We start from the raw sequence: 26,690 nt of genomic DNA, 5'->3' as shown, positions 1-26,690 counted from the left end.
CACCTAAACTTGCTGTACAAGTCAGAAATTTAGTTACACCTTCATGGTCCAAAAATTAAATTTAATTCATTGTATCTGGGTATGAACGACATTTTGTACATTTGCCTCTCGAGTCAAAAGAGATTGTGCATCTAGAGTTCTGGACTCGAGATTATAGACTCTAGAATTTAGAGTAATACATGACAAAACATCCTATTTCTACGACTGATTTCCACACTATTGGAGCAATGTTGCCAAACAGCATATGCAAAAAAAAGTAGTACCTGGGCTTGTGTGGGTTTTCAATGGGTACTCCAGTTTCCTCCCCCAAAACATGCATGGTAGGCTGGTTGAACACTCCAAATTGCTCCTAGTTATGAGTGCAAGTATGAATGGATGGCCATCTCCTTGTGCCCTGCGATTGGCTGGCCACCAATTCAGGATGTCACATGCCGTATGCAGGTTCCAGCACCCCCGCAACTGATAAGCAGTTCAAAAAATGAATGAATAAATGGCATTGTTGGAGTGTGATTTTAGAGATTTAGTACATCAGCATGTCTACAGTGAGTTTCATTTTGATCCAGACCTTGCAAATAAATGTATTGCCTGCGTACGTGCCTATTATGTCTAACAGTGTAAACAGAATATTCCCTAATGGACGAATAATAATGGGTGTGGATATGTTATCTTGTTCATAAATATATGCAACAGAAACATTTATATTTCAAATGAATATACTGATTTGCCTTGTGGCTCTCTATGCACAGTTCTTTAACATAATAATAAAACAATTAATTTAAGTGAATTTACCTGTACTACACAGATAAAAAGTACATCCATTATTTTGAGTGCAATTCATTGTTATCTACCAATCAAAGCATTTTCTTTTGCATGAACACAGGAAACAGAACATTCAAAAGAGATAATGTATCAAAAGTAAAACACCTTTGGGAAGTTTCTTCACAATTCACCATGATCTTGGTTAGTTTTTTTTAGTGTGTTGGAAAACTAAGTCATCTCTTTGGGTTTGTAAAAATAATTCAATGAAGCAGAATGACATTTGTGAGATTAATAATTGAGAGATAAAGGGTAACCGCAGCACGCAGAATCTTTTAGTATGTTTCCTTCACAGTCTCTTCTTGATGAGTTTCTCTAGCTTGCTAATGCGGGAAGATTCCTGCTCAGGGGTGGGGGCACTAAAAGACAAGGAGGTGCTGCTGTCGCTCCCGGAGGGCGGTGTGGGTAACCTCTGCCTGAACAGCTCCAGCATGCTGCTCTGCTCACCACGTTTTAAACCCTATGCAACAGAAGATAACATTATGTTGTGTCTACAATATTCATATATAATACGAAGCGGTTCGACCCCTATTTAAATTGCATATGAAACATAAAATGCCGTTTCTAAAGGCTGATTTTATCAAGGGTAAAACTATTAGTCCCAGTTTGGAAAACACATTGTCCCCTATATGTTAACTTTGACTGTCATAACCGAAATTGCATTGACTATTGATGAGTTTTCTCCATTGCTGTGGAGGAATGTGGGCTACCTTTTTTGTTGAATTTATAAAATGTTTAACTTGGTCATATTAAAGTTCATGACGATGAAAATCTAATTTAAGGTTCTACAACAGATATATAATTTGTCAAACTAGATATCGATGTGTGCTGTGAGCCAATGGGGAAAAGTGTTGTAATTTGTCAGTCATTTTGTGTCGGGCCATTTGATAAATATGGCATTAAGCATCAATAAAGTGTGTATGAGAAACTACAGTAGTTCTGATACATTTGGAGGTTGTTGACTTGGTTCACAACCCAAGAGAGCTCCAAGACACAAAATAATAGCCTGTCGGATTTTCTGCTAGCAGAATTCATTGGTCCATTAATCACAGCTCTTCATGCCGGTCAAAAACAGGCCCCTCGGACCATTACATTGTCACTACCAAGATTGACTGGAGTTTTTTTTCTTCTTAAACATTTGCTATTTTTGTGCAAGATTTAGCAGGTTGCACATCTCCCAAAAATGTCTTTTGGCTTTGCATTTTTTGACTTCAGAGAAGCATTAAACGTCATTCCTGGCAGAGTCACCCTTGTTTCCAATTATTTGTGGGTAATTGCTATAACTACATATACAATATTCAATCACTGTTTCGTATTTGTACTTTTTTAAAATCCTATTTTTAGAATGTCTTTATTCATACAAAGTGTTTACAGGGACATTAAACCACGGCGTCCAAAATGATCAATAATAATAGTTCATCCATGAAGTGTAAAGAGTTAGGATGGAAAAGACTTGAGCAAAAAAAATAATCACACACATGTAACAATCACTTAAAAAATGAATGCTAAATGCATTTGCAATAATTTTAAACAACTGTAAAAATGAACAAACCTTCATGTCAAGAATTTTCTGGAAAGTTTCAGGATTGCCATCAGCCAAAAGCTTGATGTAGTTATCCACAAACACCACAGGCGGTTCATGTGGGGCCATAACCACCTACAAAAAAAGGAGGGGGAAATAAGCTTTAAGTTTGTTTTGACACCCCTTCCTTTCCATCAAGTTAACATGGTACAACCAAAGTGATCTTTAAATGGTCCCATACGGTGCTGCCATGACGTAAATCAGGCAAATGTAGTGTGAAGTTTCAATCTGACAACCACAAGTGCTGCTTTAAATGAAGCTGAGATTTAGAACTATTCTGCATTGCATTATGACAAGTGCCTCACAGTGGGGGACCTCCAAGTCGGTCCACCTGTGTGGAGTTTACATGTTCTCCTCGGGCCTGGTTGGATTTTTTCCAATACTCCGGTTTCCTCCCACATTCCAAAGATATGCATGGCAGTCTGATTGGACACTCTAAATTGCCCCTAGATATGAGTGTGAGCATGAATAGTTAGTTGTCCGTCTCCTCGTGACCTGCGGCTGGCCACCGTTTCAGGGTGTCCGATGCCGCCTCTGGCCCGAAGTCAGCTGGGATAGGCTCCAGCACCCCTTGCGACCCTAGTGAGGATCAAGCGGTCCAGAAAAGGAGATGAGATATTCCGCATGCAGCAAAAACATTTGGTTGAACAGGAATTCAATTTACTGATATATTTTTTAAAAGAGGGAGTAATGAAAGATTTGACAAAAATATATTTTAAAAAAAGTGTTATTTGCAATAGAGCCCGGGAACAAGAAATAAGGGGGACGGCTTGGATCAGAGGGCAAAAACAGGGACCAGCACTGAAAATATTTTTTCTTTGCCTCCTGTTAGTCATTTTGATATGTTACATGTTCAAAAATGTGTATATATGGAATGCGGCTGCAGAGAACATAGAATAATTCCAGAAGTGAGTCTGGATAAAAAGATCTGGATTGTGAGGAATTCTTAGTTTTGCAACTTGCCCTAATGGCCAAGTGATTTATATGGCAACTGTGCTGGTCAAGGAGAAGCCTATGGGTATAATAGAATACAAACATGTATAAGAATGTAAAGCGGGGGTGGGGGTGTGGGGGGGCATTGTGATGAAGTGAGGGTTAAACAAGGGTGGGGATGGGGGTTGCTATTTGAATGGTCTCAAGAGGAGACCTTGACAAGAGCACTGAAGCAATGTTGGGCTGGGTTGGAAAAGAGGAAAACAGCCACGTCTCACAGGCTCTTTACAAGTAGGGAGAGGCCATTTCGGAAATCTTTGACCATAATAGGCTCACAAAACAACCTTACAAGAAACAAACAGTCCTTTCAAACAGAAAACTGCCTCACACAGTCTAGCAGCTTTGCCTTAAAAGCAAGGTCACACCAACAACATGGCATCAAACAATCAAGTTCTAATTTGATCACACAGAAAATCCAGGCTGCAAGTCTTCTTCCACACAACAGGTTAATAAGAAATACAAAGAATAAAAACTAACAATGGAACACTTCAGACTAGGGCTGCACTTTTTTTTTACTTCTTCACCTACAAGTACCAAATACATCAGCAAATAAATGCTGTTTACATTAAACATTTAGTACAAATCCACATAAGAGCTATGTAAGAATGCTTGGGAGGAAAAAAATGATTAAATATACTTGTGTATATGGACATATTTGTAGATTTGTAGATTTAGAGCCTAATTTACCAAATATTTTGTGAAATCAGTTAAACAAAGCTCAATAATCTCTTTAGATCTATTCAAATAAAAACATACTATTCAAATAAGGTTTTCAAAATACTATTGGGTAAAACCTTCCCTTCAACACGACTGTCTGCTTGAGTGAGTAGGCAATTTAGCGCTATTTGTGTTGATTAAATAAGGCCCGGAGTAGTAAGCAAACAAGCACCAAAAGCCATAAAATATCTAAAATTGAAAATAGAATATGCCACAGATCAGTGTTATGATAACTCAAACCTGTATCTTTAGTCATTCTTAATCTATGGGTAGGAATTACACAACCAAGTCTGTTGACTGATATCAAGATAATACATTCAGTATAATCAAGGGCAACCTTAGGAAGGAAAGAAGGGCTCCTGGGAGTGCTAGCAAATTCAAAAGACATTCGCTAATTGTGTGAAGACATTTTGTTTCGCTCCAGGGACAGTTCATAAGGGTGGGGTTATCTTGTTCTAGGGCAATAACATATCAGAGCTTCTTTGAATGTCACATAGTTGGATTGAAACAGATCCAACTCACATGATTTTCTATGGCAGTACAAATCTACCTCTAATGAAGATGCCATGTTTTGGAATATGCCAACTGATCCTTGTTATATTTTGAGCTAACAGTAATCAAATCTGTGAGGGCTTGGCATCAGCTAATTTTCTTAGAGGCTGGAGGGGTTTTTGTTTGAGGTTAACAAATGGAAATGGTCAAAAGGCTATTTGCTGGCTCACCCTTGTGGGAACCCTGCGGTGTCCTTGTGAAAGGCATCATATTGTCAAACTGTTCATGGATGCAATTGCAGCACCATTTATGTATTTGTGCTGTTTTCTCACTTTGACATCTTAATTTGTGTCCATGGTCATTACTATAAATGCGAATAATTTGCTTGTACAGAGTACAGACCATAATGTGTACCACATGTAATCCTTTCTATGGCAAGGATCTTTTGAAGTTAAAATGGATCCAACATTCATCATCATGAGTAGCCATGGAACTTCTCACAAGTAGAAAGCAATGAATAATCTTAAATTAAATAAGACAGATAACTGATATTTTAGTTGACGTATTCGGTTGAGGGTTACAAGTGAGCTGGCGCCTATGACGATAGAATTTGGGCGAAAGTCAGTCCAGGTTATTCTTGTTTGCTTATGAATAAAGTTAGTAAGAATACTTTAGTTTTTAACAACATATCATTTATATGTGTGACAAAGATATGGGACTCATTCAAGAGGTTAAACAAAAAGGTACTAACTTCTAAGCCTTTGAAAAATCTGATTTTTTTTGTCGTCATGACAGGCGTGCATTTATCAGCTTCAGCTTCACCTGTCACAACAATTTGAGTGTTTCATTGTGATTGACGGGAATGTTAATGCTTTTTGTTGTGCTCAACTAGTAATTCTCAAAATTTCCCCAAGAAAGGTAGGCTCAACATTCTGTGTTTAGAACCTAAAGTTACCCATTAAAAATCATTTCAGTGAAACACAAATTTTACAGAAGTACCACAGTTGCTCACCTTTAGTATCATCTCGGCACGTGTCATACCCTTCACTACGATTTTGGTGTAGCTAGCCGGTGCCTTCCGAAGTACCTGGGAACCAATGGACGGCAAATCTAGCAGGACAGTCTTCAAAGAGTGTGTGTCCAGGAGGAGCTTGTCAGGAGGAATTCACAAAATTAAAAGCTAGCCAAAATAGCTATACAGTTGCATCAATCTGCTTAAAATTGTTAAAATGCTTATCAGTAAAAAAAATGCATTCACATACTTGTTCTGCTCCCACTGTGCTGATGGGTTTACATCGGAATAAGTGGTTGATAAATTTGGGGATGAAAGTGCTAGAAAAGACATGAAAAACAATGATACATATCTCTACATGAGACTTTGTGCTGATAAATGAATAATAAATTGATATAAAACATGAATATGTAATGTATTACTTAGTAAATTTGATGCAGAATTGTGTGAAGTATTTGCGTGTGGAGGCCAGATTGTCTCGGATGATCGGCACATTTTGCTTTATGTGCATAATGATTGAAGTTACATAAGGACTCTGGTCACCAACATGTTCCACATTCTGCCATGGCATCTGAAGGGAAAAAAAACACAAAGTCATATAGCCTCTTCATTATATGCACAGTAATTTATATGTTGTTAAAATTGTAAGAGCTATGATAATAAAAATTGCAATATTATGTCCGACCTTGCTCATTGCAGTGAGCGCCGGGTCACAGGCAGCATCGAGATCCTGAACAAGTAGCTGGATACTATTAGAGATCACCCTAATAAAATAAGACAAGTATGTTATAAATGGAAAGCTATCATTTAGGAACACTAGATGAATTATATTCACTACATACGTGCTGAATGTATCCATTTCTCCAGTCAAATTAATTCTCTCCACCAGAGTTTTATCCACTTTCTCTTTTAGTTTCTCTTCAAGCTTCAAAACAGCAGATGTCCGTACAAGAATTAGCACAGAATTACGAGAATGTGCAATAAAGGAATTATAGAGCTAGGTGATCTGGCCAAAACAATTTACCCCAGAATCTTTTTCTTGATTTGCTTCCACAAATGTTTGAACTTTTTTTTTTCTATTCTTTTTTAAAAAGTGTTGGCTTCAATGGATCTCCAGTCAAAACATTACAAATTAGAGCATGACACTGTTCAAAATCTTCCAAACCGCAGTGTGCATCAGAACATGCATTTGTTGGATTAAATGTTATGCCTGATCATCAAGATCGAATCAAGAATTTCCATTCCTGTACAGTTGACCAAATTCACATAGCATTTAAAGTAATAAATGTACACATTTCAAATGTACATACCTGTTGAGTGGTAGCAAGGCAGTACTCGGCAGTGCTAAGGATGCTACAGATGAGGCACAACTCATCAATGGTGAATTTGGCCGTTTCTGAGGCTTCCTTCTCTTTCAGCAGACTACTGATTGTCAAAACACCACTGTTACTGGTCGACCTGTAGATAGATACGCAAAGTAATAGAAAGACAAAAAGAGTCAAGAGATACAGAATATCTTGAAAAGTTGTAGCAGTGGAATTATGGGAAGTAGTAAATCATGTTGAGTTGAAATCTAGATATTTTTATGCAAGTACGTCTTTAAGTCATTTTTGAAGTCAGTTCTTAAGTTCTGACTATGGTAGAAGGATGAATAATGTGCCCAAAAGAGCAGAGCCACAATGACATTATATTTAACCCGCTGAATAAGAAGTGATATAATCAGTGACCATATTAAGATAAATTTGCTCTCAAAAAGAAACTTTGGAAAAAAAAAGTCATAAGGCACCACAAGAGATAAATGTGTATGAGGTTACTACCCTTGAGAATATTTTTAAGTGATCGCATATTGTTGACAATACGTGAGAGTCAGTGAGCGCATATATGTAATTGGCATGTTTACGTATCTGCAACACAAACAGTATAATTGTATATGTCAGTCATGATATTTAGTGTGGCAAATAATTTTAATTCAATTTGCATGCTGTAGACATCCCATAACCCATTTCATTTTCCATAATACCGCTCGCCATTAAAACAAAGTGAGGAGTGAAGCTTTTCAATTTCCAAATGAATTTTCAATTCCCTAATGCTTGTATCACCACACCAGAAGAAAGACCACACAGAGGTGTGACAAATGAGGATTAAATTAGGTTTTGGTTGAACAGAATGAATGTGCTCTTACTTAGGCAGGTTGCCTGAGAGGATCTTCCAAGCATATTCCCGCAGGAATTTCTGAAAGATGGTTGTAAGGGCAATCATGGGCTCCCCAGTGCTCAGCTGAGAGCACTGGACCATGCATTTCTTGTAATAGACAAAGAGGTCAGCACAGCTTGGCAGAACAGCGCCGCCCTCGTCTGTGGCAACCTTGGGTGGGCCCAGTGCTCGGAAGTCGGCCACAAATCTGTCTATCAATTCCCCGAGGTTCCTGCAAGGAGCAGGCACAGAATACCAGATGGCTTAACAGGCAAACATATAAAATATACATAGTCAAGCCTCTGGAATTAATTGAAATGAGAACTGACAAACACCATTTAAAGCTGTGCGCAACCATGTAATCACTGCTCTACTAAAACTGCATTAATTTCTGGTGCAATCAACCCTGGCTTCAAAGACGAGGGACTGGTGGGAGGAAAAGTGAAGGATGGTGAGAGTAACAGAGGAAACATTTGGAAAAGAGAACGCAAAGAAACCCAAAATACAAGGAGGCTGGGAGGACAAAAAAAAAAAAAAAAAAAGAGGTGTGGTATTAAAAAAAAAAGTGGTTGCTGAGGCAGCAACTTATTCAAGCCCTCTCGCTCCCTCAGCGTCTGTGGTCGTGTGGCTAATGGGAAACATTTCTGCCACAACCCAGTCAGTGGTAAGTCCAGGATAAGAGATGGAAAGACAGAGAAGCTATTAAGGTGGAGAGCAAAAGGAATTTGTGTCAGTGAAAAAAGTGAAATTGGGAAACATCAATGCATCTCTCAACTCCAAGATAATGTGCCTGTATGTAAATGCAGTATAGGAAGCTAAAACTGTTGTTCCTTACTTGTCTTGGGATTCTATGTAGACATACAGGTGAGGCTCAAAGCATTTTGAGACAATTCCATGGAAGGGATTCTCAGGAGCCTTGGGTTTTCTGGGCTACAGGGTCGCAGGAAACACAGATGGTGGAGCTATGTAATCATCCATCAAAAAGAATATTCTACTTCCTGTCCATTTAGGATAACATTCCATTCCCGCAAATTAAGTCAAATGGATCAGTGTAAATTTGGTAAAAAGCTACTCTCTTGAGATCAGATGAATCAGTGCCAAAATTACATGAATAAGCAAGCACAGTGCATATGTGGGTCATGATGTGGTACAGAATATGCAAAATTAAGCACATTGTTACAATAAATAGACAAAAAATCCCAGGTTGTCCTAAAGCTATTGATTAGGAAATTTTACATGATATTTTGGGGGAATAAACAGCTGAGAAAATGAATACATGAGTGTTTATCTCACTTTAGCCAGATCCTCATCCTTGTCATCTTTCTCAGTCCCCTCATCTTCACCTTGATCGTCCTCCAAGAAAGGATTAGAGGGGTCTAAAGGGCTCTCTGGCCTCTTCTGCTACACACACATACACACACACAAACAAAATTATTTGGGACAAAAAACTAAACTAAGTAAATCTGTCGTATTTATAGTGACTGAAAAAGTAATTATGCTAAAATCATAGAAAATGACATGAAGAATGTTTTCACACTCCATTTTAATAGGAAGAGATTAGTTTCGACTTCAATTGCAAAATGCCATAGAACACAAGTGTACAGACATAATTTGGTTTGAGCATAAGGCTCTCTGCTGAGCCAAAATATTATCAGCTGTGCACCAGCTCAATCGACTTTTGGCAAATCAAAACCCACTCAAATTATGATAAACTCTTTGTTACCCCAAAAACTGAAGTGCAATGCTTCCCTAGACGCATACATTGTGCGGTGTATACAGTATGGGAAATACTATATTTCCGATATAATATTTTAAACTGTTTCATGCGTAAAAAATAAGCAAACTGTGTATGCTCCTGCAAAAGCAATGCATGTACATCATATTCTTTAAGGCAATTATAACCAGCAGTCACATAAAGTAAGTAAAGTGGCGTGTTTTTTGCATGAAACATTGCGGTGAATGGGAACATAGAACTACAAGTCAATGTAACGCACTGCCAACTAATGCGTTTAATGCATTTAAGTAGGCAGGAGAAAAATAGTATTTTAATTCTGAACAGTTCCCACATTTTCATGATCTTAAGTTAGAGGTGGAAAGACATTTAAAATAATGGAAACATTCTACTTTGATGGAATGAGTGGTTTTATAAAAGCAATACATTGAGATGTATACATTAAAGAAAATTTAGATTCTCTGATGAAACTAGTTTCCTGCTCCAAATGAAGATTTTTAAAAAAAAGTGTCTGACATAAGGTACAATAGTATCGCTACATCATGTCATGCTTGTGCTTGTTCTTACCACAGGGGCATCAGTTAATGTGCATCCTGTAAACCTTTTTGCAAGCAGACCTTCGAAGTTTGTAGTCCTCTGAATGGCAAATAGAAGCAGCTTCACTTCAATCTCCTTGGCTCGTGTCCTCATTACTTTCGAAAGCTCCACTCTTTTGCAAAAAAAATATGAATTCACATTGACAGATACAAATGTAATAGAGGTCTCACTTAGAATAGTGCAATCTAAAGTCTTTTCTGTGACACATAACATAACTTCAAGAATACAAGAACTTTAGTGAGGGACAGGTTTATATTTCTTCCAGCTTATCTATTCGTTTTAAGTTATTGCTTTTTCAGTTTCATTTTTTATAAACTGTTGATTCCAGGAGCAAATTACAAACAATACCAACTCATCTATCTCAGTAATTGTATAGAAAGACTGAACAGAAATCACTTAAGGAGGCCAACTATGTCAATGGGATTGAACATTGCCATGATTTACATTCAGAACAGGCACATGACACCTTTGTTTTTTTCCATGCACCGTGTAGGTTAAGGGTTAGGTTGAGTCAATATATGTCAATTCCAATCAGGACTATGTAAGTCAATGTTAAAAATGGCTTTCCACATCAATGCCATAAATAGCTTAATATAGCCATCATCGCCAATGACCGTTATATGCGAGAATTCCAATGGCAAATAAAACTGTCAATTTCAATGATTGATTTATAAGTCAATTTGATTAATACCAATGAAAAAGAAATTGGTAACAAATAACCAACCATTACAGCAAAGTACCCCATGCAATTAGTCCAGAAATTGCAATTTGTAATGTAATTTTCTGCAAATCATTAAGTATTTGTTTGTATTTTCATTCAATCCATCCATTGTAAAAGACCATTTCATGTCATTAGTACAGTTATAGCAAAATGAAAAAGGTTTTGAAAATCTACCTGGTGATCTGGCAAAATTCCACTGCAATGCGTTCCGTCATGCACCACTCCTCTGGAAACATGCGTCCATATTTTTCTTCATAGTCTACGAGTTGCCGCTTGATCCAGGCATAACGGCGATCAATCTTGTCTAGCCATGCAACCTATAGCAGTTGATAAAGCATTTCTTCATCCAGAATAACACGAATCATTAAATCTCCTTTAAATCACTTACATCTTGGTTTTCCTGAAACAGCACAAGGTACTCTGAGAGATGCTGTCGGATGAACTTCTTGATTATCTCCTGTTTGATGCGTAGGTCAAGAACATTTGCAACCAAACAGGCATCCCGCAACACATTACTTGGTCCGCCAGCCCTCTGCAGAAGGGAATAACTTTCAAGTTTCTGATAAACACATAAAAAGATTTCAAATGTTTGTTTACCTTGGAGCCCTGGGATGGGAAGGCTTCTTCAAAATCTGCCAGGATCTGAGTGCCCAACTCACTTTGGGCAGCTTTTACTCTGACGAAAAAAAATAAAAAAGTCAAAGAGCAAACCCACAGTGGAAGTATGAAAGTTGTAGAAGTGTCCTACTTTCTCTTTGCTCTCATTCACTAGCTATTTGGTCTGAAGCTGTATGCAATCAATATATTGTATGTAAACAACTATTTGTAAAGACAACCTCCAAGTTATATCCATTTCGTTATGTCTTGAATCAGGCTGGTAAGTAGAGGTAATTTAGAGTTTGATACATAGTGTACTTATGGTAGTTATATTCAGAAATAGGTTAAGTTAACTTTGAAGTGTGCAAGTCAGTGCCAATTGTGTCACATAAACTTATTTTGAGCAGAACTTATTTTTTAAAAATAAAAAAAATGCCCCAAGACTCATTCAAACTTTAAACGATCAACATACTTGATATGACATGGAATGTCAGCATGGCTAAGATTTTTTTCCCCTAAAAGGGTGTTTAGCAATGCCATTAAATGATGGAAAATGTGCCATACAGCGAAAATGTGAGCACAAATCGACAACTTAAAATACACTAATATAAAGTAGATTCAATTATTCATGAGGAAAAATTCAACAAACAGCATTTTTAGTGTGCAGAAACTATTCTTTGCCACGCACACGCAGTCAAACTGAACATTTACATTTTAATAAATAAAAATAATCTTAATTAGCCAAAGGGCACGACAATAAAGATTTGTTTATGCAGAAAGACACGCACCACTAACTCAAACTCAATATCCGCAGAACTTAGTAATCAAGAACTGTTAATTATATCATGGTGCATTATATGCATAATATGAAAGTTGCTCCGCAAAAATGATTTGTTGTAATGATACATTTTAGAAAAGAAAACTCGATCGCGGAATGAAAGATAAGAAATGCAATTGGGGGGCTTGTCATGTAGCATGTATGAGCACGCAAATATATGTAATCATTCAGACAGAATTTTTCTTTCTTCAGCTATTTGAGAAACATCATTACTTCAATCTGTACTTCTGCATCATGGTACCCAGCCTTTTCTTTTTGGCTTGTCTGCATTCATCACATTTCTCTCATATTTCTTGACTTCCCCAATCATCTGTTCCTCCAGAAGAGTCACTTCTTCCGTGCAACTGTTGCACGAGTATTTCAACACTGCTTGCCACAACTCAGTCAAAACAGAACAGATGGTCAACTTTCCTGGTTACCCGGATCAACACTACTCTAGTTACACTTTACTCTAAAATTAGGCCATAATTTGCCATAACAAACATTTAAAAGGATTGCAGTGTGGTAGAGATGTGAGCAACTGTGCGTGTATGCATGTTAAGTATGAGGTACCTCTCAGAAAGCTGTCTGATCTGTGGTATGCCCATATACTTGTGGAAGTGCTCAAGTACATTTACTACTCCTTGCAGTAGATTGGCCACCTCACCGTACTGCCTTCTTCTGGTCATGGCCCTGGAACAGACATATTTTGGCTGTTTATTTTTGTATGTGCCATTGTCAAGGTCTTAATTTCTGTCTTTAGTTAAAAATAAGTGAAAAAGATTGAGCCACCCTTTAACGTGTTAATATGATTCAGATATTATATTAGAGGACTTGGCAGTACTGATTGATCTAAAAGAGAATACTTTGAGGACACATTTTGATACGGACTTCAAAGTAACAACTTCAAATCACATAAAATCTTGGCACTCAAACGCCTCCTTTTTCTCTAAAGTCATGACGAACAAATCTAATCAAAATGTACTATAGGAAAAAAAAAGAATCAATGGATGGCTGCAGGGCTTGAATCCCCGAGGGGGAAAAAAATAAAAAGGCTTAAAAGGGTTTCTGTGGAATATTCACTATCAACAATTTAAATTATAACATAAGCCTCTCATCTACATATTTTGACAGCATTATTAACAACAGACGACAGTTTAATGTTGTTTTCCACAGACCAATATTGGCACGTATAGAGTAGGTGGAAAATCACATTGCATGCTTACATATATAACAGCATACTTGATACACTAATGATGTTAATACACTAATGATGCATGATATGGAGAACAAAAGGAACATGTTTGTACTTATTTGTTGAATTCATTTGTTCTGCACACATTTACCGATATTTTTTTCTATTTTCAATGATATATTGTTGCACTCACTCTAAGGAGTCCACACCACCAACTAACATATGCAGGTGATTCAGTGTGGTGATGGATGTAGTGAGGTGGCGCTTGGCATGGTCCAACTGCTTAATATCCCTAGTAATCTCCTTAACCTAAGGAAAAAAAGAGGAAGCATTAAGAAATTAGGGAATATGAAGAAAGGGGAGGGACAACCAAAAAAGCACACAAACAGAGCAATTGTACTTGAGAAAATGGCTGACAAGAAAAATAAAAAGCATTTTTGGGATGGAGAAACACAGCTAAAATAGAGAACAGCAGCCATGCTGGTCTGAGAACAGATTGCTAAGGAATCTTGAGGGAAGGTCTACCTTTTACTTCTATTCAATCCTTTAGTGACTCCAGATTTTTAACATTCCGCTCACACACAAACCCTCACACATAGGCTGTCCACTGTTATTTATGTTTTATAATTGACGGAAGGTGCAGACTGATGAATAAGTGTGTGCGTACATACCATTTGTTCAGACTTCTCCGCCTTGTCTTTGATGTCTTTAATTTTTCCAAAAAGCTGCTGAATTGCTACCTGGGCCTGTTCCAAAGCCTGCATAAATCACAACATTATTCAAATCAGAAGCACACTTAAATGTATGGAGAACTAACACTCAGGTCAAGGAATGGTGCTGTACATTTTTTCTAAGAAATCTCAAAATGTGTACAGTAAAGTAATGTGAATCATCATTTAGCATTTCACAAATTAACGAGCACAACACAAATTTACATTTTACTTAAAAAAACATCTAAAATTCATCAGATCATCATGAGTAAACTGTATAAACACTGAAACTGTTTTAAAGCCATGGCCATTATTATGCATATATTTAGTTCTTATGGTTAAAGGAAAGGAAATTGAAGGTTAATTATTGCATCACATAGCAGGATCAGCAATGATATATATACTTTGGGATTAGGCAAGTTTTCAAACATCACCGCAGATGTTTGTTGGCATATTGACAAGAGTATGCTCGGCAATACTCTAAACTCCAATGTACAGCTTGGAGTCATAATTGGCAAAAAGTAAATGAGACTGTGACTGGCAGTGGGCTAAGACCAGCAATACTATACTTGAAATGTGGTCTGTTCTTTCCAATCACTAATTGACTGGGTGGTTATGCGATGCTTGGTTTATAGTTTTGGTATAAAATTCTGGATCTGATTTTTCAGATCAGTTTTATTCACTCTCACAACCAGCGATGGCTCCAAATGAAAAATGATCCTGCTAAAAGTGCCTGCAATTTCAGGCTCAGTCAAATTGGTCGATTGAGCACAGACTCGAGCCAGGCAAAGGGCCATGAGACCAAGCCCAACTTAAGTACTAAGTACCATCTATATTAGGGTTAATTGAGATAATTTAAAGTCCTGGGAGCCAATAAAAAATAAAGCCCATTTAAAAATAGACATTTAGACTGTAAAAAAAATGTCGGGTTGTTGGAATAACATTTTATCTAATAATAAATATAATATAATAGAAAGGAAACATGTAAAGGCTAATTGTGAAATGTAGTGTAAAATGTACTGTAACAGTTACCAACATCTGCACACACACACAAAATTGAACATGTTTAGTTAGAAACATTTCGAAATGTGGGGAAATGAGTAAACTCCATGCCTGCTATTTGATCTGGCAGTTAGGTGTGTTGAGAGAGATCCCCATAATGTTAAGATCTTAAAGAAAATCTGTACATTCTTAGGAGCCAAAACCTTTAAGGCTGCAATAGTCACTCATGCAAACTCTTCTGAATCACTCTGGCTTGGTGCCTAGTTCTCATTTCCTGTATTTAGTCCAAAGAAAAGTAGAGGGGGATTCCTGCCGAGCAGGCGCCTTCATGCCCGAGATGTTATCTGCAATTCTTTGACTACTCAAACAATCAACAGTGTATGTCTAACATGATATAAGCAGAATCTCCCAATGTATTGAAATAATTTAAATAGGAGGAAGAAATGCTGAATGCTACTAATGTTGAATCAAATCAGAAATGTTATCAACTCTGCTTGACATGAATTTATAGTATATATTGCCTTAATTTGAAATAAACATAATAAAATCTAACAACCTAGTGGAATTAGAGGTGAACCATTATGAACTATTAAATATTGTGTTTTACGCACACAAAAATTTTGACTGTAATCCACACGCCCCATTCTGAGTTGCAGCTTTCAGATCACATTACTGAAAAACTAATGCATTATGCTGCTTGCTGCTTTAAATGACAAGTGCAGAAAGCACATTGTTAGAAAGACATAAAATAAGTAATTCCATGTCAGGAGGAAGAAAATGGATGAATCAAAAGATAGAAAGATGGTAGTGTGGTAACGATACACGTGGGAAACTAAAAGTGCCTATGAAATGCTTTTTCTGACAATATGAAACATTAAAATTTTGCATTAAATATTAACAAGCATTTTTTTTGGGACAAAGGGCCCCTCAAACCTTTTAATGCAGTATGCTTTTTAACACGCCTGGCATGAAAAAAGCTAACACATGGAAAAAAGAAAGAAAGACAATAAAACAAGTAAGGAGCAAGCAGAATGATCGCAATTACAAAATGACATAATTTGCATGTGCATGACTAATAGAATGTTAAAGATTTTATCACATGATTTTATCTTTAAGGACTAGAGCTTGCCTCCAAAGCTTTTGCAGGAGACAAATGTGAAAAATATTGCCCATTTTAAAGGGGTACAAAGCACAGTCCTCACCGTTGCGGTGCTGATTGCACATTCTTTTAACACTGATATATCTCCCTGTCCCCTGATGGTGTAGGGGTTCAGTCGCCTGACTTTAGTGCGGGCAAGCGTAGGATCAATTCCCTTACTTGGTGGTAGAATGATTGGCCATGCGATTGGTTATCTGTCTCTCTGTGTGCCCTACTAGTGACCAGTTTACAGTGTAGTAAACCTTTTGCCCAGTCTGCTGGAATATGCTCCAGCAACCCCCTTAAGCCTAGCGAGGATACGCACGCAGTACGAAGTCCTTGCATGTCTGACTGTGCATGCTATTTGCAAGATAAAAAGTAGAATCAAATTAAATTTCACCTTTGGGATGTCTAGTATATAATACATTTTAAGCACATTTAATTGGAGCTTGCCTCAGTTAATGAACAGTGATCAAATAGTCAGATTTCCAAAGCAGATTGTATAAAATTGTAGTTCTAATCTTCACCACTTTACCTCTTCACCCTTTCACCACAGATGCTCTATTTTAATTCTTCTTACATTGTCTCCATGTTCCCGGATAAATTGCACATAGGCAAAAGTGTAAGGTCCTTCCCAATGGCTAACAACAGTTAGACACACAATTCAACATCAAAAACTTCTGACACTAAACAAACAGAGTAAATACATTAAATAACCCAACCAACGAGTAAACACTGCTGTGGCCTTGAGCAAAATTCCATGACAAATGGTGTTAGAAGTATCCTTGTTAGTCAAGAGGCCATCCAAAAGAACTTTTGGGATTGGTGACCCCTGTAAAACCCATAAGTGGTTGACACACTAATAGGATTAGAATGGATAACCATTTGTATATGCGATATGGCTCTCTTTTCAAAGAGTTCGAGTTTAATGGCAACTCTCAACTACAGTATTATTGCTCCTAGAGGACAGCAAAACCAGCTCATAATAGCTAATAAGATTACTCTCTTCAGTGTCAACTAACGGTCGATTATTAGTTAGTAAATAAGTGCAATAGACAACACTGCTGATGATGTGGATTTTATGGTACTGTGGTCATTATGTCTCACTCTTCATCCTAAAAAAAAGAACACCTTTCCTTCCTTCTTTCCATCTGTAGAAAAGATTTTCCTTCTGGAAATGTAGGAATTGCTTTGTGGCCTTGGAAAAACAACCTCAACTTATTGTGTGTGTGCAACCTGATGATGTTATTCGTCTAGGGTTGTTCTCAAGTGTTTCCTCTTCCAAACAGTAGCAAAGTGGAAAAGACTTGGCCACCAGGGCAGACACCCAGAAGACAACGCTCACCAAACGAAGCCTACTTTTCAAAACCATTATGGCTCGAACTTCAGCTGTCTTGTTCCCCTTAAACCACAAGCCCTTTTCTTGGAAACATCTTGAATTAAATAATGGAAGGTCTGTTCTTTTCCATTCCTGCTCTTACAAGAAAAAAAATTCTACTAATTCATGCAAGGTGATATATTTCAGATAGTCTTTTTGTAAAAAGGTACAGTTTTGCGCAATGGGGATGAATCTGAATAATTATGCCCTTTTCCATGGATTCCACTGTGTATTAATGAAAGGGAGAGCAGAAAGGATCCTCATTTTCTAGGAAATTAGAGCTTGCAGCATCATGAATTCAGAAGAAGGACCCTCTAATAGGCCTTTTAGCGGGTCTGACATTAAATGGGATGTTTCTTGGTCCAATATCATATAAGAATAACTCTGAAATATGCTACCTAATCATGTATCTACAATTACAAGTTATTTGTAAAACATGAAAAACTAACTAAAAGTGACGCGGTTCTTGTTTTTTGCCATCCACAAATCAATTAAATGAGACATTGTTTTTTCACTGAATATCTTGTACAATGGTAATACAGTGTTTAAGGTAGTGGTTCGGTGGAGCTTCTGCCGCAGAGGTCAAGACACATCGACTCATCATGTCTATTCACGATACCATGCCCCGCTTGACCATGACTGGCTGCAGATGATCACGTGACGATGCTTGGCCAATCCGTGGTGTGAATTAATTTGTTTTCAATTCATTTCAATGGGAAACATTCGCTCGAGTTACGAAAAGCTCGACATACGATCTCAGTCTCGGAACGGATTACGATCGTATGTCGAGGTACCACTGTATCTTGAATTTGCAACAAAAAAATCATATCTTATTTTACACTAAAAGAGGATTCGGTGAATGCGCATATGAAACTGGCGAGGTTCCGTAGCTCCAACAAGGTTAAGAACCATTTGTTTAAGGTATATGCATGTTTTAGCAGACAAGTTACATACTTTGTCTTTAGGGCATGAGGGAATGTATAATCCATCGGCCTATCCCAGCTGGGTGAGGTAGTGTAAAATAGTAATTAAAAAGTATAACGAGTGAGTTTTGGTAAAAATCATTTCAGGCTGATAATAATAAGCAGTGAAAAATGTAACTCATCAACTCACCTGTCTCCCATCTTGCCCAACATTGGTTTGACCTCTCACCACAGTCCTAATGTTGTCATCAAGGCGCCTGCAGAATGTAAACATGATTACAGTATATCTATCTATATCTATACATATATATTTTGCAGTCAGTAAATTACCACAGTTCGAGATGCACTCACCTTATTTTCAGGCGTATCTTGTTTACAACATCATCAATATTGGCAATAGACTAGAAAATGAAGCAAAGAAGAAGTGTCCAGCAGTTCAATACAAGTCTTCTAAAATTATATCGGTGTTATGTTACATTTGTGTGACAGTATTTCTGTGGAAAGTTTTCTGTGAAGTCCTTCAATAACCTTTGATCTAGTATGCTTTTTCTATTTTATTAGCTTACAGAGCCCCCTCATGGAAATGTAGGAAAGCTACATAACTGGACTTCTAAACATTTCACAGCCTTGAAAGGATCGGCATGCTTTCATTTTAGACTTTGATAGACCTTTTCATTTTTGCATTCTGGGTGACAGAATGAGTAATTACAGCTGGCCTCTGTTGAAAAAGACATAACTGTTTTTGTTGGGAGTTGCACCGTCAGATATTTCTCCACAATAATCAGACCCTTTTCCCTCAAAGGAAATTTGCCGGGTGACCCTTTCACATTGGCTTGCTGCTAGAGTGAAAAGGCCTCAGGAGGCAATTACTTTTTTTAAAGATAAATTTCAAAATTTAAGAGGCTTCACACTTATTTGGATGGATTTTTAAGATAGGTTCCAAAGTATTAAATTATGTGGACGGGTTCAGATGTGTAATGGCTTAAGCAAAGGGACATTTCTGGCACTGCAGGATTTGAGTCTCTGGCTTCAAAGTGTGTTAGTGATGCATTTGTTACTTTGGTCTCAGCTTTCTAAAGGTGGTTCAGGTTTAACTCAAGTGGTTCCAGGATTTCTGCTCGCCAATCTTGTCATCATTTTAACCCTACAAGGTGTGTAATCTTGGTTGAAGTCCTAGATCGAGGAGGATTGTCAGTGGTGTTGCAGGTGTTCCATTTTCTAATGATTGCTCCCACATTTGATTTCTGTACAACAAAGCTGCTTACCAATACTGGTTCTATTTCCCCCACTCGGTGCATGTATTTTACGCTTGTTTCTGATGTCTTTTGTTTTGGCCATGGTGGAGATTAGACTGACTTTTGACAACGAAATTTAAAGATTTTGGTATCAACTTTAAGACTTGATAGATGGAATCTATCTTAAAGCTATCTCTGTTGTCTGATTTTAATTTCATGAACTGGTATTTTTGATCAACATTACACTGATGCGCACATTTTCATCTGCTTAGGGAATATTTTAACTGGTACTACCCGTAAGTAGGCGGCCCGGTGGGGGGAGTGGATAGTGGGTTCGCCTCACAGTTCTGTGATTGAGGGTTTGATCCCAGGTCCGGACCTTTATGTGTGGAGTTCACATGTTCTCTGGTTTTCTCCGCTTTACTCCCATATCCCCAAAAAACATGCAGGGTAGGCTGGTTGAAGACTCAAAATTTCCCTTAGGTATGAGTGTGCATGAATGGTTCTAAAATAACCTGGTGGGCATCGATGGCTGGGATAGGCTCCAGCACCCCCGCGACTCTTGTGATGATAAGTGATAGAGAAAATGAATGAATGGATGAATATCGTAACTACATGGTCCACTATATTAAAATGGTCAGAATATGTGCAGTACACAAAATAAACTGCGCTTTTACCTGTTCGGTGGGAAATAATGTGTTGATATATTCTACTGCATTGAAGTCTGCTTTATCCAGTGGATCTTGGCTTGGAAAGACCTTGAGAACATATGAGACGTAGTTTAGTAGCATAATACTATATATGAAAATATGTGATGTAAAATTCAATTAATCAAGAAACAGATCGGCGGTGTGGAAAAAAACGCACTATAAAAAGCATGCATCTTGTTAAAATAGCACGTTGACATTTGCTTGTAAATATGAATTTAGGTATAGCCAATCCATATGTCCGATACTTTCGTCTGATTCTTTATTATTCAGCAACGTTATGCCTCTATCACACAAAAGTAAATATAGTGGTAGTATACCAAAATGAGCAGGTCTGTGTTACACGATCGCCGTTTTAAGAAAAGCCGTCACAAATGTGTCTCGAGCTACATTGATTTAAAACCCAAAGTTACCTGTTCAATCGCTAGTTGCACCTCAGGTGTGAGATGTAAAATTTCTTCCAAATCATCGGTAAATTCAATTTCTTCATCCTCCATCATTGTCAAAACATTCATTTGCCGGGAACCTCCCTCTTCCTGGTGAAAAGGCTTCTGGGAAATCCAATGACGAACGTGTGGTGCATTCACGGTTATCAGGAGAATCACCATGGTAGGTTATCAGGAGAAAAAAATATCACTCCCCCTATGATTACGTTTTTTTCTTTTTTTTAAACAAAGCTCTTCGCCAATCCTTTGTGTAGTCAACATTAGAAACAACGAAATGTGATCCGCATGTCATTAAATTGATAGCAACCAATGGACGACATATATATTCATTCATTCATTATCTGAAATGCTTTATCCTCACAAAGGTCGCGGGGGTGCTGAAGCCTATCCCAGCTGACTTCAGTCACGAGGCGGACTACACCCTGAATTGGTGCCCAGCCAATCGCAGGACATTTATATGGAATTGTTTAATTCTATTTCATTCATTTATATCATTGCTTATCCTTCTCAGGGTTGTGGGGTGCCAGAGCCTATCCTAGGTGACTTCTGGCGAAAAAGGGTACTACACCCCAGATTGGTCACCAGTCAGTCGTGAGGCACACAAAGACAGACGGACAACCATTTGCACACAGTCACCTCACCCCCAAGTAGGAAACAACTGTGTCACTAGTAGATTGTTTTGATAAGTTGTATTGCATCTTACTGATTAGGATCAATCATTAGTATGATACTATATTTTGCAGGTAATATTTCATGGTGCATAATATAATATTCTTTTATTTGTCTGTTTGGAACATGCTGGGTAAATATAATTACACTAATAGCATTTCATAACTGCTTTTGGAAAAGCTCATATACTCATCATCCAATGCGATGCAGTGTAGTGTGTATGTGCTACACCTTTAGAATATTTTTTTTTTTCCAAGGGGGATTTGAATCGATACAATTCTTGGTGGGAGGCCTTTTCTTCCACACACATTGATTTATTTCAGGTAATAAACCTGTCTTTGCGAATAGTGGAAGCATGTTTTTCAATATTACTCTGGACCTGATTCATAGACACTTCATATGATACATCTATATCCAGTCTGAGCCACAAATCCTCTTCATGAATATCAACACTGAACTTTGAATTTGTCTGATACAACCCTCTGGGCATCCTCATGTGAGGACCACTGTAGCTGCAAGTCTATATTTTTTTGTCTAATTTGGTAAAATACATGCATAATAAAAACAGCAAGTGAATTTGATATGTTTATGCATCTTTAATTACAGATGAAAACTTTTAAGAGTATGACATATTAACTAGGGCGGCCGGGCGGATGAGTGGTTAGCGCGTCAGTCTCACATTGGGAGATCTGGGTTCAAATCCAGGTCGGTCCACCTGTGTGGAGTTTGCATGTTCTCCCGGGCCTGCGTGGGTTTTCTCCAGTTACTCTGGTTTCCTCCCACATTCCAAAGACATGCATGGTAGGCTGATTGGACATTCTAAATTGCCCCTAGGTATGAGTGTGAGCATGTATGATTGTTTGTCTCCTTGTGCCCTGCGATTGGCTGGGCACCAATACAGGGTGTCCCCTGCCTCTGGCAGTCAGCTGGGATAGACTCCAGCAACCCCCGCGACCCTAGTGAGGATAGAGCGGTTCAGAAAATGAGATGAGATGAGAACATATTAACCATTCAACTAATAAGACCCGAACAGCAACATGAAACTAACAAAATACATGAGTCAAGCATTTCACTCACCATTAAGATCAAGTGAAACCACTCACCAACAGACAACCAGCACATGACAGAAAATGTCTTAAACCCAGAAACAGTGGGGGCACAAAAGCAAGGCTTTGAAACATAATATGAAAAACCAAGAGAGTGGTCAATAAAAAGTCTTATTAAAGAGACAGAGAGCAGTTACTAAGTGTGCTGTTGCAATGGTATCATCTTCTTCATGCAAGATGAGCTGAAAGCACTTTGAAAATCACCAGCTTCAGGCAGAATTCACGGTTTGGAAAAGTACTGAAAGGATTTCCAAAGTGGATGCATCAGCCTGGCAATGTGATTGTGGATGGGGAAAAGAGCTCTTTAGGTAGCTCAGGAAGGGAAAACAGGAACGTACAAAGTCAAAAACCTGCAAATTTGAATGCACAGCACGATTCATAGGTATGTTGTAATAGATAAATTGAATTATTGTCTCTACGTCTGCTTGTAAATATATTTTACACGAGAAATAATTAGGCATCAATAAAAAAATATGTTTTTAAAAAACTGGTGGTTGCCAGTTACCATAAGCATAATAAAAAGAATGGGAGGTATTTGGCGACCAATTACAAAGGCCATACAAGAAAAATAGAGCTACAACTGCGCTCCAGTAAACCTTACTTAGACTATGTGGTCATTCATTTTTGAATGCGCTTTAATAAGAGTTTATCATTTAATTAGTGTGTAAAAACTTGTGATCATGGGACCTTAAGCACAATTTAAAAGAAATAATATCAAGTAAAGGTGTGATATACTAGGATCTTTCTAAGACACATTCCCTCTTGAAATAAATGAAAGTCTCACATTGAGAAATCTAGCTCTAATCTAATTTTACTACGGTCTCTTTTTGATCTGTAGTATGCTAAATGTGACATTAGATTTTGCCGATAATACTCATTTTTCATCTGCATTAAGATTTCGATTTAGATGACAAGGATATTTGATGTTGGGTGGACAGCAGTCATTTTACTTGACTGGGATTATATTTCATGGTAGATTTATCTGTTTTGATGAGAATAGGAATGAAGAAGATGGCTCATTTTAACTGCTGAACAAATTCTGCCACAGTGATCTCGGCTCTGTAATTGTCTTAACGGCAGGTAAATTTAGACTGGTGGAATGTTTTTATTTGCAAATAGAGCGTAGGAGGATGACTCGTCATATGATCCAAACAATATAATCACTCATCATTCAAAGGGAACTGGTTAGATATATTTTGGGCACCCATCTCTTTGGTTCATTTCATAACGAATAGGGCAGAAGATCTGCTAAGAAAAGACACATTTGAAGCACTTCCTTCAGGCAAAATTCATCATATAGTGAAAAAAGTCAGGTCGTTTATATTTGATTTAATTATATGTTTCTCTTAATTGCCATCTCACATCATTTAGGAATGCTGCTTTATTCATGGTCTTAAATTCCTATTTTGTGCCAGGATGAATCAGGGTATAGCAAACAGAATGTTGTCATGGCAGTAGTGTTTTGAGAAAATGGGCTGTTGAATGTTGTTTACATCTCTTCTTCTACTCTGCAGAGCGTGAACAGCACAAGGCCAGAAGTTAGTCTTTGATTGGACATGTTTTGGTGTTTGTCCTTGGTGGAGGTCTACTTTACTCCACTCGTGTTACTTAAGTTTCAATGTGTATCCTCTTTCTATTTTATCATCATTTTCTGAAAAATAAGGGGTAAGAGTGAAAGAAAGAGAGAGAGAGAGAGAGAGAGGGAGAGAACATCATCGGCACTGTCAAGCCAATGTAGAATAATGTATTGATATATTTACATATGTGGGTGGCCTGGTGGTAGTGTGTGTTGGCCTCAGAGTTCTGGGGTCCTGGGCTCAAATCCAGGTCGGTCCACCTGTGTGGAGTTTGCATGTTCTCCGCGTGGGTTTCCTCCGGATACTCTGGTTTCCTCCCACATTCCAAAGGCATGCATGGTAGGCTGGTTGGACTATCTAAATTACCCCTAGGTATGAGTGTGGGCGTGAATGGTTGTTTGTGTCCTTATGCCCTGTGATCGGCTGGCCACTGATTCAGGGTGTCCCCCGTCTCGTGCCCGAATGTCAGCTGGGATAGGCTCCAGCAACCCCTGCGACCCTTGTGAGAATGAAGCGGTTCAGAAAATGAATAATTGGATGAAGTTATATGTTGTTAAAATGCCTACTTCTAGTCTAGCCCTTAAAACGGTACCCAGTCTAAGCCATGTAGCTACTACATATGTAAAGGAGGTTGTCCAGTGACCCAAGAGTCAGCTGTTTGATTCAGGCTCTGATTGCCCACTATTAAAATCCCCTTGGACATGACAGCAAACCCTAAAATTTTCCCAGTGGGCAGGGCAGCACCAACTACTAATCAAGACCTTCTAAGGCCTTTTTCAAATTGGCAGCCGAAATACGATTTTTAGCCCATACTGAATCTTTTTGGGGTCTCCCAAAAACCCTAAATTACATGTCAGCCAATCAATCACAATCACAACACCACCGAGTAGGAATCGACCCCATACTCCTGGCTAGGAAGTCAGGCGGAAGAACTACTGCATCACTGACATACGTTAGCTGCAGGTAGTGCTAATTACACACACCGGTCAATGCTGAAATGCACGGCACCAACCTGCTTTGGTACAATCGAACTTGAGTTTGAACTTTTTATCTATTCATGTTTTCTAGATGAGACACATTCTAAGCAATTGCATGATGATAAAAACCTGCTGGATGTTGCCAATGTTGCCACAGCAACCTGTCGGATGGGTCAATTATTTGGCCCACGCTGAACAGGGCCAATTCTGATTTGGACACTTGCTTAAAAAATGTGAACAATAAGCCAGCACTGAAAAGTAGATACGAGGACAAAACAGATTACAATCACATATGCCTGCAGTCTGAATACAACCAAAGTAAAAGGTCATTTTGAAATATGTGCGCTCTACTGTGAGCTGAGCAGTAAGAATGCAAAACAGAGAAAGCAGAAGGTCTATGCAACTGCTGTTACTAATGTGATTCTTGTGTTTACCCATATGGACAATTTGGCAGAAGTGGATGTAATGTTGCTCTGTGTTTGGACCTTCTATCTTTTGACAGAGTATTTGTGTCCAAAGATAAATAAATCAAGAGAGAACGCTTTACCTTGCTCTGTAAAAAATGTCAGTAAATAAACAAATCTGACAAAAGAGGACACTGGATAAGAAAAAAAACCATTCATCATTTTCCCTGACAGGTGCAACAAAGTCAAAGTGATATATAACAACTGTGACAATCACGTTCATTAGGGTACTTTGTACACCCTTTCTTTTTTGCTCTCTTCCAGTTCTTCCTTCCAAAAAGCATCTCTGCGAAGATAAAAATCCAAGGTTTTAGCCATCAGTCTGCCAAGCAAGCCATCAAGGTAACCCCGGCACCATGACATCCAAAAGGGAATTCAATACCATCTTCCCTTGTTAAAGTTGATCAGTATCCGAGATTAATTTGCTTTCTAATCCTTTTGTTTTGCCATTGTCTTTAATTGGTGAGCAGAATATAACGTGTTCTACTGGTACACTCACCACTGTCTCAGTCAACTACAACTACTATTTCTATGTCCAAGTTATTACCAAAAATGAGCAAAACATATAAAAGGTGATATCAGGGATGCTTCTCAACCAGGACGTGAAAATGGGTTGAGGAACAGCTACCTTTTATGTCTTTCATGTCTCTTTTTATAAAACAGTTTCTTGTTGGCAGTCATATAGAAAGACTTGTTTTTCCCCTAGCACTATGTCTTCTTCAATCACGCCTATCTGGTCTCGCCACATTGGTGACCCTGATGAATATGTAAACCCCCAGGGCATAAATAAGTGTTTTCCTGGGACATGTCGCCCCAACTTTCACAACCTGCTGGCCAGCAACACCAATGGCAGCCCAATGTGACCATGATGAAGCACTAACAGAAGCAGATGGC

At 38.1% G+C, this 26,690-nt stretch overlaps 1 protein-coding gene across 2 annotated transcripts; it reads right to left on the bottom strand.

Annotated features, from left to right (window-relative positions):
- Window positions 1-40: 40 nt before the first annotated feature.
- Window positions 41-21,108, bottom strand: vps53 (VPS53 subunit of GARP complex). Of its 2 annotated transcripts, none has more exons than XM_077611994.1 (22): window positions 20,971-21,108; window positions 20,528-20,608; window positions 18,967-19,016; window positions 18,806-18,872; window positions 14,136-14,222; window positions 13,658-13,773; window positions 12,843-12,962; window positions 11,453-11,531; window positions 11,244-11,387; window positions 11,030-11,172; window positions 10,105-10,246; window positions 9,099-9,206; window positions 8,641-8,735; window positions 7,795-8,037; window positions 6,923-7,070; window positions 6,455-6,537; window positions 6,298-6,376; window positions 6,035-6,183; window positions 5,863-5,932; window positions 5,613-5,750; window positions 2,369-2,473; window positions 41-1,276 (listed from the first exon to the last, which is right to left on the bottom strand). In XM_077611994.1, exons 1-22 carry the CDS (start codon window positions 21,070-21,072, stop codon window positions 1,106-1,108), a joined length of 2,520 nt encoding a protein of 839 aa, XP_077468120.1. In that variant the 5' UTR covers window positions 21,073-21,108; the 3' UTR covers window positions 41-1,105. The 2 variants fall into 2 exon arrangements, with proteins under 2 accessions (XP_077468120.1, XP_077468121.1); XM_077611995.1 differs by having other exon boundaries at window positions 9,099-9,203.
- Window positions 21,109-26,690: the final 5,582 nt, after the last annotated feature.

The sequence above is a fragment of the Stigmatopora argus genome, chromosome 10 (genome assembly GCF_051989625.1).
Source record: "Stigmatopora argus isolate UIUO_Sarg chromosome 10, RoL_Sarg_1.0, whole genome shotgun sequence".
In the NCBI taxonomy this organism is placed as follows: domain Eukaryota; kingdom Metazoa; phylum Chordata; class Actinopteri; order Syngnathiformes; family Syngnathidae; genus Stigmatopora; species Stigmatopora argus.
This window is presented reverse-complemented; position numbering and strand designations above follow the sequence as displayed.

Excerpts from the sequence above, each read along its gene's own strand:
- vps53 (XM_077611994.1), bottom strand. The coding sequence starts at position 21,072 with ATGAATGTTTTGACAATGATGGAGGATGAAGAAATTGAATTTACCGAT. Across the intron at positions 12,963-13,657 it reads GGTGGTGTGGACTCCTTAGA|GGCCATGACCAGAAGAAGGC; the intron begins GTGAGTGCAACA and ends TGTCTGTTCCAG. Across the intron at positions 8,736-9,098 it reads AGGATGAGGATCTGGCTAAA|CCCAGAAAACCCAAGGCTCC; the intron begins GTGAGATAAACA and ends GCGACCCTGTAG.